Here is a 15,882-nt window from a genome sequence, read left to right as displayed (position 1 = left end):
TGTGCTCAATGCACACATTCTAGGGCCAGCTAAACATAACCCAGATTCCTGTAATAACACCATTGAACTCCTCCTTGTTGCAAAAGAATCACAATTAGGTTCTTTGGTTTTCTAGAGTCTGCCCCCTTTCCTTTTATTTCACCTGGTGTGGGTCAGATTATCTACATTTTCTCTTCCTTTTTCCTCTAGCCAATCTTTTCCTTTGGTGCAGTACAGTATGTAATGTAACTTTCTCTAGATGGATGTATAATGTTTACTTTTAGAAATGTACATTGGGGGACAAAGATGTAGGAGACTTATTTTTCACTACATGCATACATTTCTATAATATGAATTTTTCATCATATGAATGTGTTATCTCTTCTAAAAAGAAATAGAGATAGACTTAACTCACTGAGAGTTTCTGGGTTTCAGAGAGTCTCCAGAAGAGGCTCAGAGTAGCTTCCCGTGCTGTTGGGCTCTTTTTTCTTTCCAGGCAATTACCAAATGTTTATTTGGATTAGTAAAAGTTTTTAAATAATCTGTGTGGACTCTTTCCCTAGAGAATCATTGCCTTAATTATGCAGCATAATCAGTTACATGCACATCATTAAATGTCACATTAACATTAGTCTAAATGTTATTCAATTACAACAAAAGATTATTTCTGTATGCTTAGTTATCACAGCTTGTTACTCAATTGACAATGCTCATCTGTTTAAAGCTAAAAAATCAGTGATTCTCAGTCTTCTATTTCTTGTTCTGTTTTGGGGGCAAAGTAGTGGGGTGGGGGTAATAAGGGAAATGCAGTCTCCTCTGTTGAGAACTCCCTTAATTTAAGGCACCTTAATACATGTGCTACATATGCTGGGCAAGGGGCAGGGAAACACGGGGTACAGATCACACTTCTAAGGAGCACAAAGGACAATGGTGAGCATTCAGTGAATAACCACTAAGTCTTTCCATCTTGCCTCTGTTACAGGGAAGAGGGGTTTCATGGAAAGAAATCAGAAGCAGCTACAGAGAAACAGAAATTAGGGTACCCTCCCATTGCTCCATTTTCCTGCATGAAAGAGGATGTCCTTGCTTATGTGTTTGATGAAGTGTGGAGCAAGGTCCTGAGCTGTATGGAGCAGTTGACACGCAGTCACTGGGAGGGATTTGCTTCTGGTAAGATTCTTTGTGAAAAAAAATATAAAAAAGTAATTGTTTATGATTTCCAGGCCCTAACCAGTCTATTAGATTATATGCTTCATTAGTGCAAAAGACTCATATTTGTATTTCCCACAGAAACTAAGAGATATTTAGATATATTTGAGAGAAGCAACAAGGCCTAGTCTATGATGACTAGACAGAGACTGTGTTTTCTCTTTGAATATAATTATTTGTGAGAAAAAAACATGTACAAGTGGCAAGTACATCTTTAAACTGCTTTATTAAAGAATAATTCATATCCAACAAATCATGCATATTTAAAGTATATAAATTGATAAGTTGACCTGTGTATATGCATATGAAACAGCCAATAGAGTGAACATACCATCACCCCCCAAATTACCTTGCCCGAACCACCATCCCCAAGTGACAGTTAATCTGCTGTCACTATAGTTTTTGTTTTGCAGAATTTCATATAAATGGAGTCATGGTATTTACTCTTTTTCTATCAGTTTCTTTCACTCAACATGATCATTTTGAGATTCATCCATGTCCTCGTGTGTACCAATCATTTATTCCTTTTATTGCTGAGTAGTATTCCATTGTTCCATAATTTGTCCATTTATCAGTTGATGGGCATTTGGGTTGTTTTTACCTTTGGACTGTTAGGTGTAAAGATGTTATGAACACCAGTGTACAAGAATTTTTGGAAATATATTTTCTTTTCTCTTGGATAAATTTGTATGAGTGGAATAGTTCAATTACATAGGTAAACATATATTTAACTTTTAAAGAATTGTTTGTATTGGTTTTCTGTGCTGCACAAAAAGTTAACAGATTTGTGGGTCAGAAGTCCAGGAACAATCCTCTAATTGGGATCTCAAAAGGCTGCAATCAAGGGATTGACTGGGCTGAGTTCTCATTTAGAGGCTCAACTAGAAAAGGATCTACTTTCCCTTTTGTGTGTTCTTGGAAGGATCCTGTTTCTTGTGGTAGTCAGGGCAGCTTTCTTCTTAAAAAACAGCAAGAAAGACTGAGAACGAGTTTACTAGCAAGACAGAAGCTAATATAATGTAACATAATAATGGGAATCACATCCCATCACTTTTACCATCACCTATTGGTCTGAAAAAAGTCACAGGTCCTGTCCACATTCAAAGGGAGGGGATTATACAAAGGTGTGACCACCAAGAGGTGAGCATCAGGGGAGCCACCTTAGAGTTTGTCCACGACAATCCTCCCTCTGGCACCCAATGATTCATGTGCTCCCACATGAAAAATACTTTCAACTCCCTTCCAAGGTTTCCAAGAGACTCATTATAGCCAGCAGCCCAGAAGTCCAAAATATTACCATCTAAATCAGGTCCGTCTATGAATCAAGTGCTTGGATGTAATACATTAAGTAAAGCTACTGGGGCACAATTCCTTTCCATTCATACACCTGTGAAACTAAAGGTTATATGCATCGATATTTAAACATCTAACTATTCCATTCCTAGAGACAAGTTATCTGACTCCACACCCAACATACAATAGTGGGCCGAGAAAGGATAATAGTTATGGACATTCCAGTTTAAAGGGTAGGGGTGGGAGGATGGAAAGTAAAAAGAGTCCAGGTCAATTCTGAAATCCAACTGGGAAAATATTGGGAGTTCATTAAGTTTCAAGGCCTGGAAATAATCCTCTCAACTCTCTGCTCCACTGCCTGGGCTCTTTGTTTCACTCTCTGAGTTATCTTTCCTTTTTCATGAAAAGTAGCACATGTTTGCAGCTAAGTAGTCTTATCAGGCTGCTTCCTGCCAATAGAATTTTGGGGTTCTGACCGCCTTCTTCCATTTAGAATCTTTTGCCATCTAGAGAAACTGAGAATTTCCAAAATCATCAGGTACTGGTTTACTTATGATTAATATCTTTTTCTTTAATATATCTCTCTCATCTCATATCCTATCTAATAAAAGAGAAACATGCAAATTGACCATAACTCTGCTACGTCCACCAGCCACACCCACCAGCCAATCAGGAGCGAGTATGCAAATTAACCTAACAAATATGGCGGCAGCCACGGAGCTGGTGCCAACCGGAGGTTTGGGTTGCCCCTGGCGATGGAGGAAGCCAAGCTTTCCACCCCCTCTGGCCTGCCCTGGCCTCCACTCAAGGCTACAAAGTTTCAATTATAGAAGATAAATATATCCCAGATACCAGGGCCTCGGCTTGGGTCGCCAGGGGGCATGGCCGGCCTGCAAACCACCACAGACCCCTCGCCGAGGCCACCCCACGCCCCAGGGGAACCCCCCCACCCTGATCCGAGACACCCTTCAGGGCAAACCAGCCGGCCCCCACCCGTGCACCAAGCCTCTATCCTATCCAATAAAAGAGTAATATGCAAATTGACCATCACTCCAACACACAAGATGGCCAGCAGGGGAGGGCAGTTGGGAGGGACCAGGCCTGCAAGGGAGGGCAGTTGTGGGCGATCAGGCCAGCAGGGGAGGGAAGTTGGGAGGGACCAGGCCTGCAAGGGAGGGCAGTTGGGGATGACTAGGCCTGCAGGGGAGGGCAGTTAGGGGTGACCAGGCCTACAGGGGAGGGCAGTTAGGGGTGACCAGGCCTTCAGGGGAGGGCAGTTGGGGGTGACCAGGCCTGCAGGGGAGAGCAGTTAGGGGCAATCAGGCTGGCAGGGGAGCAGTTAGGCATCAATCAGGCTGGCAGGGGAGTGGTTAGGGGATGATCAGGTTGGCAGGCAGAAGCGGTTAGGGGCAATCAGGAAGGCAGGCAGGCGAGAATTGGGAGCCAGCAGTCCTGGATTGTGAGAGGGATGTCCCAGATTGGAAAGGGTGCAGGCTGGGCTGAGGGACACACACCCCCGTGCACAAATTTCGTGCACTGGGCTTCTAGTTTTATTATAAGCAGCAGGCATCTCACCTTCAACAATTTTATTGGAAATCTCCTTAGCTATATAACCAAAACTATCACTTAAAAGTTCTGCTTTTCACATGACTACAGGAGACCACTTCATTAACCTTCCTGCCGCCAAATAACAAGCATCTCCCTTCTTCCACCTTCTATAAATGTATATTTGACTTCAGGGAGGAAGAGAGAGGGAGAAATAGGAACATCAACGATGAGAAACTTCATCAATTGGCTGCTTTCTGCATGCCCCCACTGGGGGATCCAGCCCGTAACCCGGGCATGTGCCCTGACTGGGAATTGAACCGTGACCTCCTGGTTCATAGGCCTATGCTCAATCACTGAACCACACCACCCAGGCCCTTCTAATAAAATGTTCCTCATTTCCTTCAGAGCCCTTCCTCCAAATCCAGATTTCCACTAAGTCTGTTCAAGGCAATTTATGCATTCTCCATCAGACTTCTCTCCAGCCTCTATCAATGAACAATTGAAAATGAACTTAAGAAAACAATTCATTTATAATAGCATCAGAAAGAACAAAATAAACTTAACCAAAGAAGTGCAAGACTTGTACACTGAAAACTACGAAACATTATTAAGAGATTAAAAAAGACCTAAAAAAATGGAAGGACAACTGTGTTTATGGATTGAAAGACTTAATATTGTTAAGATGGCGATATCCCCCAAATAGATCTATAGGTTGACTATAATTCTTATCAAAATTTCAAGTGCCTGTTTTGTAGAAATGGACAAGCTGATCCAGAAATTCATATGGAAATGCAAAGTACCCTGAATATACAAAACAATATTGAAAATAAAGTGGGAGGATTCACACTTCCTGACTTTGAAACTTAATGCAAAGCTACAGTAATCAAAACAGTATGATACTGGCATAGGACAGACATATAGATCAATGGAATACAATCAAAAGTCCAGAAATAAACCCACACTCTATGTCCAATTGATTTTCAACAAGGATGCCAAGATCATTCAATGGGGTTAAATAGGGTATAGGAACAACTGGATAGCCACATGGAAAAGAGAAGGAAGTTGGACCCTTACTTGACACCATATACAAAATATCAACTAAAATGGAAAAAAGACACACAATTAAGAACTAAAACTATGTAACTCTTAGAAGAAAACATTAAAGTACATCTTCATGAGCTTGTGTCTTGAAATAATTTTCATGTTACTTCTTGAAGTTTGTTGAGCTATTTGCATCTGCAAGTTTATTATTTGGTTTGGCAGGGATTCTTAGATGTGACACCAAACCCACAAATGACAAAAGAAAAAATAGATAAATTGGACTTCATCAGAATAAACTTTTTGTATCACACACATTATCAATAAAGAGAAAACCACCTACAGAATGGGGGCAAATATGTACAAATCATACAACTCATAAGAACCTCGTAGCCACAATATGTAAAGAACTACAATTCACTTTGGCTGGTGTGGCTCAGTTGGTTGGAGCATCATCCTGTGCACCAAATGGTGGCGGTGTCGATTCTCAGGGCACTTACCCAGGTTACAGGTTTGATCCCCGGTCGGGGCATGTGCTGTAGGCAACCAATCAGTGTTTCACATCAGTGTTTCCCTCTACCTCCTCTCTCTCCTTCCCTTTCTCAGAAACAAACAAACAAAACTACACTTCAACAACAAAAGGACAAACAACCCAACTGTAAAAATGGGCAAATAACCTGACTAGACCTTCCTCCAGAGAAGATAAAAAATGACCAATAAGTACATGAAAAGATGTTCAACATCATTTAGGGAAATGTAATTGGTTTGAGGATTTTGGTGGTTTTCTTTTTTGAACCATGCAGATAGTATGAAATTGGACTGCAAAGATGAGTTAAGCCTAGCTCAAGACAATTCTCAGAGATTATTTTTCACAGTACTGTTGCTGTGGGTCTGGAGATGGATAACATTCTGTTCTTTGCTCAGATGATGAGAGTAATGTTGCAGTCACCAAATCGGCTCCAGAAAGCCCCTGTCTGCTGAGTGAACCACAACCTTTGGTCTTACCTCGAGTGCCACAGTCTAAGGTGCTGTCCATCACCTCAAATCCGGTAAGCCCCATAGGGGAATATACTAGAGAACCTAGGACTATTCTTGCCAGAAGTTTGCTCAGTTATTTGCCTGAACTGTATTATTTATGACTTAATTTTTTTCAGTAAAGTTATGTTTTTTTTTCACTATAATCCAGTGATTCTATGTATTGACAAATTTAATTTGTTTTAAAAATTAATAGCAAATTAGGGTTAAATTATTCTCAGTCAGCTCTTTTGAAAAGGCAGGTAAAAGCAGTGCAATCTAGACTCAACTATGTGTCAGCCTGTTCTGGGAAGAATGAAGAATATGATGAAAAGAGAGACCAAATCTCAAATTTTTTAAGGCCGTAACGTTCTGTCCTTTGAATTTTTTTAATTCCTTCTTTCTTTTTTTCTTGTCACTGCCTACTTGGCTTTTTTGTTTTTCCCCCCAAGTATTTGCATCTGTTGACTTGTTCCATACTTTGTGTTTTTTCTTGGGGTGTTTAGCACTTAGGTGTAAAAGGCAAACCAGAGAGGACAGAGAGAAGTGGTCTCAAGTCTATGGGCAAGCATAAAGATGGCCATTTCTTGCAGGTTGATGGGCCTGCTGATGAATCTGGTTTCATCCCTGTGTAATGATTATGTAGAACCAGTTTCTACATGATAGTTTCTCAGTGTTACTTGTGGGAAAAGAGTTGGGATAAAGGGAGCGTAGTGGGAAGGGAAAAAAAAGGAGAGAAAGGACTCTAATCTTTGTGTGCCATGCTCATCAACCCTGCATTTTATGGCCAGATCGAATATATGGTTTATTGATATACTGAGCAGATATTGTGCAGCTGGATTTATAAATGTGTTATTTAAAAATAAAATCAGCAAGGCTCATACCTCATCACATTAAAGGGTGAACCAGGTGAAATTATGTTCCTTGGGTGGTAATAAAATACTTCTACATGCTGAACTGGCTTGGTAATGGTTTAGGAAACCTAAGCCCTAATCAGTTAACTTCAATGGTTCTGGTTACTGATAAAAGTAAGAAGTGTTAATCCAAACATTCTTGAAAGAAAAAGCAAGAGGAAAATGTATGGCAAAGGAGATGACCAAACTGATGACCTGAGAGAGAAAAGAAACAGGACTCTGAGGTAGTGATGTGCGTCCAAGATTAAATCCTGCTCACATTGCAACAAGAGGATTAACTCCTTCCAGTAAACAGTCTGCAGAATTTTGGTTATCATTGAGAGCTGGTGACTCCAGCCGTAGTGAAGAAAAAAGGGTTAGTTTGTGTAGAGTGATGTTGAAAAAAATCATAGAATTTACCCTTATTTTTTCTTCTTTTAAGCCATTTAGTTGGTTCTATAATTACAATTTTGGGGGCAAAAATGGCACCAGGTGTTAGACTGGTGGAGTCAGACCAGACCTTGGTTCAGCCACCTCAGTACTTGAGTTCTGGCTAAGAAAGAATTCAGAGCCAAGATTCAAACTACAAGGTAAAGTTTATTTAGAAAGTCACAAAGATTTAAAAAAAAAGTGAGCTGTAGAAGGAATGGGATTAGGAAACAAGTTACGGAAGCAAAAGAAGGGCCCTGTAAACTGGTAGAAAAAATGGGCTTAGGAAAAAGAGACTGAGGCAAAGAAAATGCACCTGGGAAGAAGGTGGGGACAGGCACTGGCATGCTCCTGAGAGTTGCGTTCCTCTTTTTTTTTTTTTGGTTCTATACTTGTGTTTTCTTTTCTAATAACAATAATAATAAAGGTCCTCTCTGCCTTATAACAGTGGCTGCTAAGTGCTTTCATCTAGGGTGATTAGGCTTCTCCCACCTGTTGTCATTTAGGAAAAGAAAGAACTATGACCTTGTTGTTATCTTGACAGTGAACTTGAGGCCCCAAGCTGGATTATTGGCCAAGATATTACAAAAGTTAAAGCACAGGAGAAAAATGTATATGTGACCTAATTTGGAAATAATAACTTTTGGCAAAGTTGGGAAACTAAGCAGGTATCTTCACCCACTAATAATGAGTAACATCTTCTTTTAACATGTAGATGACTCTCTGTCAAGCAACAGGTGGTCATCAGCCAAATGTCAATGGTCTCTTGGTTCATGGGATGCCTCTACAGCCAAGAAATCTCTCCCTAATGGACAAACTCCTGTAAGTAGTACAAAATTCTAATCGTCTACAGAGTTTAAGTAGAAGGAAAATCAGTCAATCAACATGTATGTATTGAGTAGCTACCATGCAATCAGACATCTTGGGAATAAAAACATCTAATGGAAATGGTCTCCACCCCCAGAGAGCTGATAATATAACTGGAGAGATAAGACACGCACAGGTAGAAAGAGACCTAGCTTTATAGGGCATTTTTATGACTTAGTGCCAAGTGCGAGGTACCCAGAGTAAGTGTTAGGGCAACCCCAAAGAAGGAAGACATTCTAGTGGATAAGTGTAGATTTTGAACTCTTCCTTGAAAAATGGAGTTTGGATCAGCAATGAAAAGCAGTAAGGCTATTTTAGGTAGGGGAAATGATGTGCAAAAAGATTTTGAGATGGAAAATATAAAATATTTTGAAGGACCATTTTTGCTATAGTAGGATAGGAGATAGGTCAGATGTTTTAATTGCTTTTTAGAGAGAGAGGAAGGAAGAGGGAGAGAAACATCGATGTGAGAGCGAAACATTGCTCAGCTGCTTCCTACTTGGGATCCAGTCTGCAATTCGGGCATGTGCCCTCACGGGGAACAGAACCAGCAATCTCTCGGTGCGCAGGACAATGCCCAACTGAGCAACACCCACCAGGGCATCATGTCCTCCTTTTAAGAACACATTCTTGTGCCTGAGCTACATTATGTAACTTCTGAAAACTAGGTTACTTATTGAACAATTTTTCCTTTTGCACTTTTCTCCCTTGAATGTATTTTAGTCTGTTTTTTACCCTTTGAGTCGTATCTCCCGGTACAGAGCAATCTTGATTTCACTGTGGGTTTCTGATTTGGCCACTAGAGATCTCGATGACAAGCTACTTATGAGGCCTGGGTCCAGTACCATCTTTTCAACCCGAAACTGGTCAAATCGAGCCCTAGAGCTTTGTACATCATCTCTGTCATATACAGTGCAGTCCGCCAGGAGACGCAATCCCCCACCACGTACCCTTCATCCTATCAGCACAAGCCGTTCACAAGCTGGAACTCCAAGACCTGTGGAAGAGATCTTCAGAGGATCCCGAGTGTAGGTTTCAAAAGCAGAATTTCTGGAAACTGGTAAAACTAATGAAGAATTTTACATACAGAATGAATTTAAATGTAATATTGAAATACATGTATAGCCGAAACCGGTTTGGCTCGGTGGATAGAGCGTCGGTCTGCAGACTGAGGGGTCCCAGGTTCGATTCCGGTCGGGGGCATGTACATTGGTTGCGGGCACATCCCTGGTAGGGGGTGTGCAGGAGGCAGCTGGTCGATGTTTCTCTCTCATCGATGTTTCTAGCTCTCTGTCCCTCTCCCTTCCTCTCTGTGAAAAATCAATAAAATATATTTTTTTTAAAAAAAGAAATACATGTATAGAAACTATCATTATGCATTCTTATGATTATTGCACACTGGTTTAAATCTATCCACTACAGATTTAAAAATGAGCTTAAATATGAATTAAATACAGATACTGGGTCTGTTGATTTAGCTAGAGATTTCTACTTCTACAGATAAAATGTTGGCTAGAATATTTTGTGACACCAAAGAAAAGATATATAATAATATAAATATATGTATATATATTATTCAACATTTTCCTTAGTGGGAACATGTTCAGTGAAATTCATCCCAAAATAATAGTTAATTCTTCTTTAATGTTTTTCTGTGCCATTGGGTACTGCTTATTCCATTGACAATAACTCACTTTTTTAACTTGTAGAATAAGGTAAACTTATTAAAACTGCATAAACCTCAGAGAAGTAGTTGCTTATAGCTTATGTTCCAGGAAAATATCCCTTAGCAATTCTTAGGAAATAATACTAAACATATTCTCTCCCCTTTTCCCACCCTTCATTCAGTGGACACTCTGAGCCTCATTGTACAAAAAATACCTATAAGCCGATTTCTAAAATAAAATTATTTAGTTAATTCACAAAACATCTTAGGATAGTTTATTTATAAGACTATGATAAAAGGTATGAAATAAGGCCATAACTCTTGTTGTGAATTCAGCTTCTGAATTAAGTACATGTCACTATACTTATCTCCCAATATGTTATTTCTTGATTTTGATTTTTCCATTTCTCATAATTTATTCAAATAGACTCACTAAAAGAAATGTCCAAAACCACCAAAAGTCTTTATCAGGACACCAGAGTTACACCTCACCTGATCACTATTTTATTATGTTGCTGAGGCTAATCTATACCAATGTAGCTATAGATTCATTTAGGAATGAGTGGTATTGATATATAATTAATCTCTCATCCATTCTGACAATTCTTCTTTTCAAAGTGGAAAAAGAAGTTGTTTTGTTTTTTTCTGGGACAAGAAAGTATCATTCAGTTCCAATTACTGTCTTGGGTATGAGTAATAATATAGCAAACTGTTCCAAATCCCATGGAAGAAAATGAAAGTTTAGGACCTTTATAGAGGATTATAGTTATTAGTTAAAAGGATAATCAGAAAGCCCAGAACAGTAGAGAAATCCATCAAGATGTGAAATTACAAATCCATTATTGATAGAGAACTGCAACACCAGACAGGAAAAGGTGTTGTATTCTAGTTTTCTGTGAGAGAAAAGTTCAACTTCTGCTCTGTGCCCAGGATAGTTTCAACAAAAATCATACAATACTATGAAAAAAAAACCAAAATCCTTTTATTGAGATCTTATGACTTAAAAACTTAGCTTAAAGCTTTCTGTGCATCATGTTTCATTTTTTTATTCTCATCAGTTTTCTTGTATTGTTCTAACTTTATGCTTTCATGCCCTGGTGTTCACTGGTGGGATCTGCAGCCCCGTGGCAGCCAACTACCTCTCTTCTCCCTCACCAATGCCCCTGAGCCGAAATAATTTGCTGCCACCTATTGGCACAGCTGAAGAAGAACACATGAGCACTGTGGGGACACAAAGGCCAACGGTATGTCTCTTTCCTATTGCCTTTCCATGTGCTTCCTCATGGGTAATAATTCAGGAGGATCTGTATTCTGATAGTAATTTATACTATATTTTATCAAAAGTACATGATGAATTCTATTTAATGACAATGGAATTGGAGGTCCTTGGCCTGCAGTTACCATACCCGGTAGGGTTGATATAGGACACGCACAATAAATTGTTCTAATTGTTTCTGTAATTTTGCCTCCTCCACAGAAAACCCATGGTGATTCCAATCGAGCTCGAAGTGCGGTGGTGCATGAGCCTAAACACCAGCAGCCCCAGGAGAGGCTCCTTTTACCTGACTTTTTCTCCAGGCCCAATACAACACAGTCATTTTTGGTAGTGACACGTTTCCTCTATGGTCTTGATAGTTGGGGAAAGGAAAAAACTAGTTTGGCAAACTTAAGACATTACATAGTGGCTTCATCAGCTCTAAGCTAAAAGTTGAGGTTGTAACAATAAAACGTGTTGTAAGTACATTTTGTTGAAATTCTAACTGGTCTTTGCAACTCACTTTTCTAACCTGTAGAATAAGGTAAAATATAAATTAAGCCTGAAATATCACTCTAGGCCAAAATGACAAACTGAAGCTATCCTACTTTAGGCACATTACAAGAAGGCAGGGTTCTTTAGAAAAGACAATAATGTTGGGAAAAATAAAAGGCGGCTGGAATAGAGGAAAACCAAATATGAGATGAACTGACTCCATAACAGAGACCACAGACATAAGTCGACAGGAGCTGAGCAGGGCCGCTGAGGACAGAACACTGAGGACACCACTCATTCTTAGGGTCACCAGCAGCATGTAACACACACAAACGCCTGATGTATACATTACAAATTCTAAACAAATTAAAGTTAGATATTTCTGAGAATAAGCAAAAAGGAAAAAAAAAAGTGTTAAACCCCAGTGCATATCAGATCAGCATAACTTCATTCTCTAACGCTGCTCTCATGGAATTATACCAATAGTGGTATCAGATGATGATGTGGACCGGTGGATGGGCTTTTAGTTGAGATGCTAACATTGCCTTACTACTTTGTACATTTCCTAGCCCTTTACTTTTAAGCAATAGGAAAAAAACTGGTTGGGAGATTTGTCATGCACTGACCTTGCTCAGTTGTATGCCAGGAGCTCAGCCCCACCTCATCCGCTTTGTGGCAAGAGGGCTTGTTGAGCCGGGAAAGTGCCGGGGCCACACTTACTGCCCAGGAGCCAGTGGCTGCACAACGTATACCAGTTTTCAGGATGGTGTTTAGCCCACTTATCCCAACTCATAACCCTAGAACTGTTAGCGCCTGAAACACCATACAATCTTTCCTCCACTAGAATGAGAATGAATGAATGGGCGGACACTGTGTTAGTCTCCTAGGGCTGTCATAACAAACTGACAAACGGGGTGGTTTCAGACAATAGAAACGGATTTTGTCCCAGAGCCTAACAGTCTAAACTAAGGTGTCGGCAGAGCCACGTTCCCTCTGCAGACTCGAGGGAAGAATCTTTCTGGCTTCTGATGGCTGCCAGCAATCCTTGGTATTTCTTGGCCTGCCGATGCTTCACTCCAATTTCTGCTGTCTTCACATAGCCTTCTTCCAAATGTCCCTCTTATAAAGATACCAGTCACTGAATTTAGGCCTGAAATTCACTATGACCCTAATCCAGTATGACCTCACCTAACTTGATTATATCTGTATAGATACTATTTCCAAATAAAGCCACATTCACAAGTCCCAGGTGGATATAAACTTGGGGGGAACACTTCACCCCAACAGACCTCAGAAGGCTTGATTTAGGGTGAGATTCATATAAAACATGGGCAAAAGGGAAATGTGAGCATTTCTAATTCTTACTAGATGTGAATCCTAATCCAGAGCATTTGTTAAGCAGTGTTTTATGATTATATTCTATAGCTTGAGTCATATCAAGTATTTGATTTTGGTTACCTTAGGAGTAAAGCTGAACACCTGAAAAAAATCCAGTTTCTTCATTTTCAGTTTATAATAATAACAAAAGTAAAAATGTCTTACTGTAGCCATTTCTCTCCCAGTTTGCTCTCATGAAAAGGGATATGAACTAGTAGCTCAATGTAACTGAGAGCACTAGATTAGAGTCCTGGCCAGGCACTGCCAGACCAGCACTCTGTTCTCACCTAGATTGGGAATCCATAAACTACATTCATGAGCCATTTGACTTACTACCTGCTTTTGTTTTAAGTTTTACTAGGGCAGAGCCACCATGCTCATTCATGTACTGTCTCTGGCTGCTTTCCCATTACAAATGCAGAGTTGAGTAGGTCTGACAGCGGCAGTGTGTGCCTCAGTCTAGAACCATGATCGGCAAACTGCGGCTCGCAAGCCACATGTGGCTTTGGCCCCTTGAGTGTGGCTCTTCCACAAAATACCACGGCCTGGGCGAGTCTATTTTGAAGAAGTGGCGTTAGAAGAAGTTTAAGTTTAAAAAATTTGGCTCTCAAAAGTAATTTCAATCGTTGTACTGTTGATATTTGGCTCTGTTGACTAATGAGTTTGCCGACCACTGGTCTATAACATTTACAATCTGGCCTTCTACAAATACAAAGTTTGCGCTGACACCTGATCAAAAACATGGGGCTTCACCAGAAAAAAATTCCAGAAATCTCTTGATTTTAGTGCTCTGACATGGAACAGAGGGAGGTTTGTGTATTTTATCCCAGAAGTGCCAGCGAGATGGCATGGATAGCTTTTTTTTCGATATTTTGCATTTTAATATTTTAGTCAGGTCTTAAAATCTTTAAATCCCTTGTGGTAACTTTGTAATGTGTGAGATTCATATTGGAAGTCCTATTTCAAGTATACAAGTCATGGATATTTCAATGCTACTGAAAAGGCTCTGTTCTGTTGTCTTAAACAGTCAGCAGGCAATAAAAAATGAATGAAATTCCTTGGGCAGCCAATTATACTTAGAAACATTAAACCATATGGATTATTTCTCAATGCTAAGATTTTTTAAAGGCATATTAATAAAATTGTAGTTTGCCATTTTTACAAGTTAACAAATGGCTTTATGGGCTTCTGGCTTGGGATTTTTCCCTTGAAATATAACAGAATGCACTCAGCCAACCTGTCTATAGGATTGGCAGATAATGCCATTTAAATTGTTGTCCAATTTCAAGGTTTTCCCTTGTAAATCTACTAACATAATATCCTTTGGGAGACATAGCATTGAAATAAGAGTCTCCACTTTTTTTTTTTTTTTCAGCCGGACACGCAGTATCGTCATTCATGTGCTGTTGAGTATCCTCATCGGGCCCGACCTGGTAGGGGATATGGAGGGACAGATGGGGCCATGACTTATTTTACTACTATGCAGCTATGTTAAGACCCTGCCTTTGTCTTATATATTTTTTCCTATGCTTATTTCCCTTTCCTCCAGGTTTTATTATATTTTGTTTTCCTACATTTTCTAAGTCACCTCAAATTCATTTTGGAAGATGGGATATAATAAAAAGATAGAGAAGAGCGCTATTGTTCAGAGCCAAAAAGTTCTGGATTTCTGTTTTCTCATGTAAATCAACCTCTCCCCACTCTGGCAAAGTATACAGAACTTTTCTTTTTAATCTAAAAATAATTCAGCCAAATAAATCACTTTCATAACATTTAAACACTGCATTATTATATAGGCAAAATCCATATTGCTATAGATTAAACTGCTTTGGTCAGTTAACCTGCTAGGCAAGGTAAGACAAAAGAAATTCTAAAATGTCAAGATATGCTGCTGAGTCTGAGTCTTTCCAATTTACTTTTTGGTTTCTAAGTTATATTCTATAGCTTCCATTTTTGCATAAGTGGTGGAAGAAAATTTAAGAATGTCTTAATTCTTCCTAAAATAGTCTTACCACCACCAGGTCATTCTCATTATGTTGTAGGTGAAACTTAGAAATGGGGTAGTTGATACTTTTGCTGTTAATAAGATTAATCAGCTAGTATATTAAAAAATAATCTGCCTCCAACCATCTCTGTAGTCCAAGTGAATTCTCCTAGTTGTTTCTAGTGGCAGTGAGGTAGTCTCTGAATACTTTCAATGGATTCTTTTATTGGATCAGTCATCACAGAGAAGCAGTCCTGCCGTTGAGCTAAGTTATTACATTCAGCCATGCTGATGGTCAGGTGTAACTAGTATAACATTTACTTAAGTGAAACACATTTTAGTCTTTTTCAGTTAGTGGACTCCTCTTTAAAACTGTTACTGCTTTCATATCTTAGTATAGATTTTTGTTTTTCCATAAAATATGCAAGGTTTTTATTGCCTTGGTAAATACATACTATACTACTTGTTCCCAGTCTCCAATTTAAATCCCAGCTGATTATTGGAGCAACAAAGCCCTTAGGTATGAATTTGAGCTTACCGAATCTAGAATGTACTAATGTTACTCTATGATGTCCTCTTTGTCTGACAGGTTCTCAATCACATGGGTCTACAAAAACTCAAAACAGAAGTGGACCAGTCTCTAGAACCAGGCAGGGACCTTAGAGCAAATGAGAAGAACCTCTTTCAGGCTACAGGGAACACGTGGGAAGACTTCATAAATCACTGTTCACTCATCGTGTGATGCAGTTTGTTTTCAAGAGACAACTTGAAGCTATCTTCATGAAGAGTTATTTTGGTAAAACTGACTGAGAAAACATAGTATCTGCCAAAGATT

At 39.5% G+C, this 15,882-nt stretch overlaps 1 protein-coding gene across 4 annotated transcripts in view; it reads left to right on the top strand.

Annotated features, from left to right (window-relative positions):
• FAM149B1 (family with sequence similarity 149 member B1) overlaps positions 1-15,880 on the top strand; it is a 37,412-nt gene extending 21,532 nt beyond the window's left edge. Inside the window, exons 7-14 of one of the 4 annotated variants that reach the window (XM_079792943.1) lie at positions 962-1,149; positions 5,992-6,116; positions 8,119-8,225; positions 9,074-9,298; positions 11,057-11,180; positions 11,414-11,539; positions 14,439-14,496; positions 15,637-15,880. In XM_079792943.1, coding sequence (XP_079649069.1) covers positions 962-1,149; positions 5,992-6,116; positions 8,119-8,225; positions 9,074-9,298; positions 11,057-11,180; positions 11,414-11,539; positions 14,439-14,496; positions 15,637-15,710 — 1,027 coding nt within the window. In that variant the 3' untranslated portion in view covers positions 15,711-15,880. Of the gene's footprint in view, positions 1-961; positions 1,150-5,991; positions 6,117-8,118; positions 8,226-9,073; positions 9,299-11,056; positions 11,181-11,413; positions 11,540-14,438; positions 14,518-15,636 lie in introns of those variants that run through there. The other 3 variants (XM_079792942.1, XM_079792944.1, XR_013814691.1) reach the window with 3 other exon arrangements.
• Positions 15,881-15,882: the final 2 nt, after the last annotated feature.

Source organism: Cnephaeus nilssonii (assembly GCF_951640355.1).
Source record: "Cnephaeus nilssonii genome assembly, chromosome: 16".
Lineage (NCBI taxonomy): Eukaryota > Metazoa > Chordata > Mammalia > Chiroptera > Vespertilionidae > Cnephaeus > Cnephaeus nilssonii.
Note: the sequence above shows the minus strand (reverse complement) of the source record. Positions and strands in the feature narration are given on the sequence as shown.